This window comes from Palaemon carinicauda, chromosome 35, assembly GCF_036898095.1.
Source record: "Palaemon carinicauda isolate YSFRI2023 chromosome 35, ASM3689809v2, whole genome shotgun sequence".
NCBI lineage: Eukaryota > Metazoa > Arthropoda > Malacostraca > Decapoda > Palaemonidae > Palaemon > Palaemon carinicauda.
Genome location: NC_090759.1, coordinates 49,278,994 through 49,283,993, shown reverse-complemented (window position 1 = coordinate 49,283,993; position 5,000 = coordinate 49,278,994). Strand labels below are relative to the sequence as shown.

Genomic DNA, 5,000 nt, shown 5'->3' with positions numbered 1-5,000 from the left:
ACGTGAAACACGGTATCACAAAGTTGAGAACTTGTTTTCCTAATAGAAGAACTTTCATGTTATAATGAAGGAAGCACATCTGCCTTCTTCCTCATTCTATATCAACATGCATTTCCTTTGATCGGTTGCTATTCTCCTGTTAACCTCTTATTAAAATGTGGACGCTCATATTATGAATACCTCATCAGTGTATGGAAAATGTAACCTTTTTTTAGGTGATCAAGCGCCAGTGAATTTTTACATAAACATTAAAATGGAAGAGCACGAGTAAATCTTAATTAATTACAGGTTGTGTAGGATATTTGTATTATCCCTTCCTTATGTACGGTATATTCTCCTCTTTCCTTGGTCTTGACAGTTTTATTACAGTTTTCTCCTAAATATAAAATGAAGATTATACTGTTTGTTTTGATTATTAGTGATTGGTAGCCTTGATTTCCCAGGGTTTCTTACGAAAAAAAGTTATTATTCTTAATTGATAAACTTTGCGATAAAGTTGTCCCTTTAGTTTATCAGTAAATGATGCAATGTTAAACTAGCATTATCTAAATGTTTTTTTCGCTTTGCAAGAAATGCTATGTATGCAAAGTTCCTGGATTTGATAAAATGCTTTTTATATCTAAGATTATCTTTGGTGGGATGTCTCTGCAAGGCCTGAAATAAGTGGGCATGGTCCTCTGCATTCTGATTTAACTACCAAACTTGGTTGTCTAATTCATGTCATAAATTTCCTGACAACTAATTGCCAATAATTGGGGACTTGTACATTTATATATAGCTAAGCTACAACTCTAGTTGTAAAAGCCGGGTGCTATTGGTTCAAGGGCTCCAACAGGAAAGATAGCTTAGTGAGGAAAGGAAATGAGGAAACACAGAATAATATGCCGGGGTGTACCCACAGCAAAAATAACTCTAACCCAAGACAGTGGAAGACCATGGTACGGAGGCTATGGCACTACCCGAGACTAGAGAACAATAGTTTAATTTTAGAGTGTCCTTCTCCTAGAAGAGTTACTTACCATAACTAAAGAGTCTCTTTTACCCTTACCAAGTGGTAAAAAGCTACTGAACAATTACAGTGCCATATTTAACCCCTTAATGTCACTCTTGGAAACGTCTTTCTTTACGTGATAGTGGTTAAGTTGGAACTGAAGGGGAAAGTGATAAAAAAAGTGTCTATTGTAGAACAACATCCGGGAACTTAGGAAGAAGTACTTGTAAGCTGTTAATTGGTTTAAAAAAAACACCTGACAAATATGTCATTGTAAATGCACAGAAAGTTCCCCAAACCATAGGAAAAACGCATTCGCAATAAGTCCCCTTCAGTCTCTCATATAAACAATGGACAGAGTGAAAACATACCTCACAATTTAATAGACCAATATGTTAGTTATTATGCCCCAGCCCCTATTAAACACAGAGAAAAATACCAAACTAGCCACCACCCGTTCATTTCTTATAGCGTATTCCAGTTTCGCTAGAAATTAGAATACATATTTACCAAATACAAAATTATATATATATATATATATATATATATATATATATATATATATATATATATATATATATATATATATATATATTATATGTATAAACAAATGCAACCGTTTCTAGTCGACAGCCGGACAAAGGCTTTAGACGTGTCTGTAATTATGTCTTAACGAGTTTGGTCAATTTACATCATAATTTTAGCATTTTAATCAAACCAACGTCATCTTGTTAAACATAAAATTGCCAAATTTGTATTCTATATATTTAATAACAGCGATGTATAATCCTACCAATTAAGGTATATCTAATTTCAGGAACCAACACTCAACTCACCTTCACACCATCAGGGCTGGTAGGGAAATGCTCTGAAAACCATGGAATTGTCCTCAGCCAATCAGAGGCCTCCAACAGAACCCCTTTGTAAGCCAGTCTTTCAATAGCTCAAACTTTCATTCTTTAGCTAAGATGCTTAGAAGCTGTCCTCCTATTGGCTGGAGTCTTCCAGTTAATTTTGATTTCAAAGGGTATCTTCTAAGCAAAATTATATCATGGCCAGTGACATATTCAGTAATATAATTGACAGAAATGAATACTACATTTATGTAAATTAATATACCTAATTGAAAACTGGATAAAAGCAAAATTTAGATTCATAATAAAACGTGGAATTTAAAAAAAAATGAAAGACCTTCTTAGCAAACAAGCAAACAAGGTGGTTGGTTTTTCCAAAGACAGGTGCTGTATCTTACATACAATCAGTGGCTGTAATCCATCTCTGTAATAACTTTAGCATAACTGTGCTAAAAAATTTAAACAACATAATTCCATTAATATATTTTAGCAATATAAGATACTTGGAATATTTCCAATTCGTAAATATTCATGGTAAGAATAACGGTTTTTTGGTCTCCTAACCTTAATGAAATTATTTATAATTATAATAATAATAATAAAATCAACAACCTTAATATGAAAAGGCTACAGACTCGATAAATTTGTATATATGAACGACAAAAAATACAGATACGATAATGAGAAATACTGTATTGGATAATAGTCTACACTCATTACAAGTTGAATGTGAAATTGGTATGTCAGTTATGCGTAGCAACATTTAAATATTTGCTCCAAAATTAGAACATTCATATCAACACTTATACATAAATGCACTTGGAAAATATGAAATGTAAGCATTTTTCATTATCTAATGTATGAACGCATATTTATACACACACACATACACACACACACACACACATACACACACACACACATACATATATATATATATATATATATATATATATATATATATATATATATATATATATATATATATATATATATGAAAATAGCAATACCCCACACATATACTAGGGATATACCTGAGTCGTTTGACCTGCAATGGACTAGAAACGGCTGTATTTATTGTTTTTGTTTATATATACTGTATATACACTGTATATATGCATACATATAAGGTGAGGATGGGAGGTTTTGGTCATCAGCAATCATTGCCTGGGCCTCCCCGGTCCTTCTTTGGTTGGAGAGGGGTCTTCAGAGCTGATCATATGAATATATGGAACACAAGTGACTTGCAAGACGGAATAACATATAACAAATTTAACATTGAGCTATCCTGGTAAAGATGGGATGATTTCAATTTCAATGATAGACAGCTGTTCCCATCAGGGTTATTTACAACAGATTCGAAATTAACACAATAAGGTATCCCCACCCTGAATGGGATATATATATATATATATATATATATATATATATATATATATATATATATATATATATATATATATTTATATATATATATATATATATATATATATTTATATATATATATATATATATATATATATATATATATATAATATATATATATATATATATATATATATATATATATATATATATATATATATATATCATCTCCGCCTACGCTTATTGACGCAAAGGACCTCAGATTTCGCCAGTTGTCTCTATCTTGAGCTTTTAAATCAATACTTCTCTATTCGTCATCTCCCACTTCACACTTCATAGTCCTCAGCCATGTAGATCTTGGTCTTCCAACTCTTCTAGTGCCTTGAGGGGCCCAGCTAAAAGTCTGGTGAACTAATCTCTCTTGAGAAGGGCGAAGAGCATGCCCAAACAATCTCCAATTAGTCCTCAACATGAACTCATCCACATATGGCACTCGAGTAATCTCTCTTATAGTTTCATATTTAATCCTGTCCTGCCATTCAACCCCCAATATTCTTCTGAGGGCTTTGTTCTTGAATCTTCACAATCTGTTGGAGATTATTCATTGTCATACAACGACCCATGTCCATACAGTAACACTGATCACACGAAACTGACATATAGCCTGATTTTTACATGTAATTTTAGGCGACTTATCTTCCAAATTCTATTTAACCTAGCCATTGTCTAATTTGCATATTTCAATCTTTCTGATATATACTGCATATATATATATATATATATATATATATATATATATATATATATATATATATATATACCTGGAAGTTAGTCACAAATTATAAGGGACAATATTCAACTCTACGTGAATTGAGAGAAACCTAGGTCGTTGATATATCAGATGGCAATAGAAATATTGGTTGTTGCTATTGGTGTAATATGTATAATGCGTTTTTTATGAAACCTTATTCCAAAACGAAATTGAAGCTGAGACACTTTTGCAATATTGTAAGCAATAGAGTTGTAGTGGCCTATATGGTAACGTCCCTGTCTGGTGATCGCCATACTGTGGTTCGAGTCCTTATCAAACCTGTTAGTTCCTTTGGTCACTGCAACCTCACCATCATTGAAAATTAAGGATTAGGGGATTTGGGGGAGCCCATAAGTCCTCAGCAGCCATTGCTTGCCCTTCCCTGGTGCTAGCTTGGGAGGAGACGGGGCTTAGGCGCTGATCATATGTATATATGGTCAGTCTCTAGGAATCTAGGGCATTGTCCTGCTTAACATTGCCACTTCCAGTCACGAGCGGCCTTTAAACATTTAAACCAACAAAAATGGATATTGAAATACCCAAGGACCAATTCTCTCTCTCTCTCTCTCTCTCTCTCTCTCTCTCTCTCTCTCTCTCTCTCTCTCTCTCTCTCTCTCTCTCTCTCTACAGATGAATTAAGACGAATCTCTTACAGAAGAAAGAAACCTCAAAAAGGACTTGGGGAAACAGAGCACTGGTGATAGGAAGCTGAAAACGAGGAGTTGAACAGAAAAAGGGAGGAAATGAGGTAGGAACTTGCCGGAGATAAAAGAGTTAAAAGTGGGTGAAGGTGAAGGGACGATATGAGCACTGCATCTCTTCAGTAATGCCTACAGTACACCTCGTTGACAGCACTACTACTACTACTACTGTTATTATTATTATTATTATTATTATTATTTTCATTACTATTTATTATTATCATTTATTATTATTGATTATTATAATTATTTATTATTATTGTTTTTTATTATTATTC

The 5,000-nt window shown here is 33.1% G+C and overlaps 1 protein-coding gene across 2 annotated transcripts in view; it reads left to right on the top strand.

Moving 5' to 3' along the window:
• Positions 1-5,000, top strand: part of LOC137627723 (mitochondrial 2-oxodicarboxylate carrier) — a 270,316-nt gene that overhangs the window by 84,198 nt on the left and 181,118 nt on the right. For both annotated transcript variants that reach the window (XM_068358985.1, XM_068358984.1), the window contains one exon: positions 1,809-1,914. In XM_068358985.1, the coding sequence (XP_068215086.1) occupies positions 1,809-1,914 (106 nt within the window). The remainder of the gene's footprint in view (positions 1-1,808; positions 1,915-5,000) is intronic.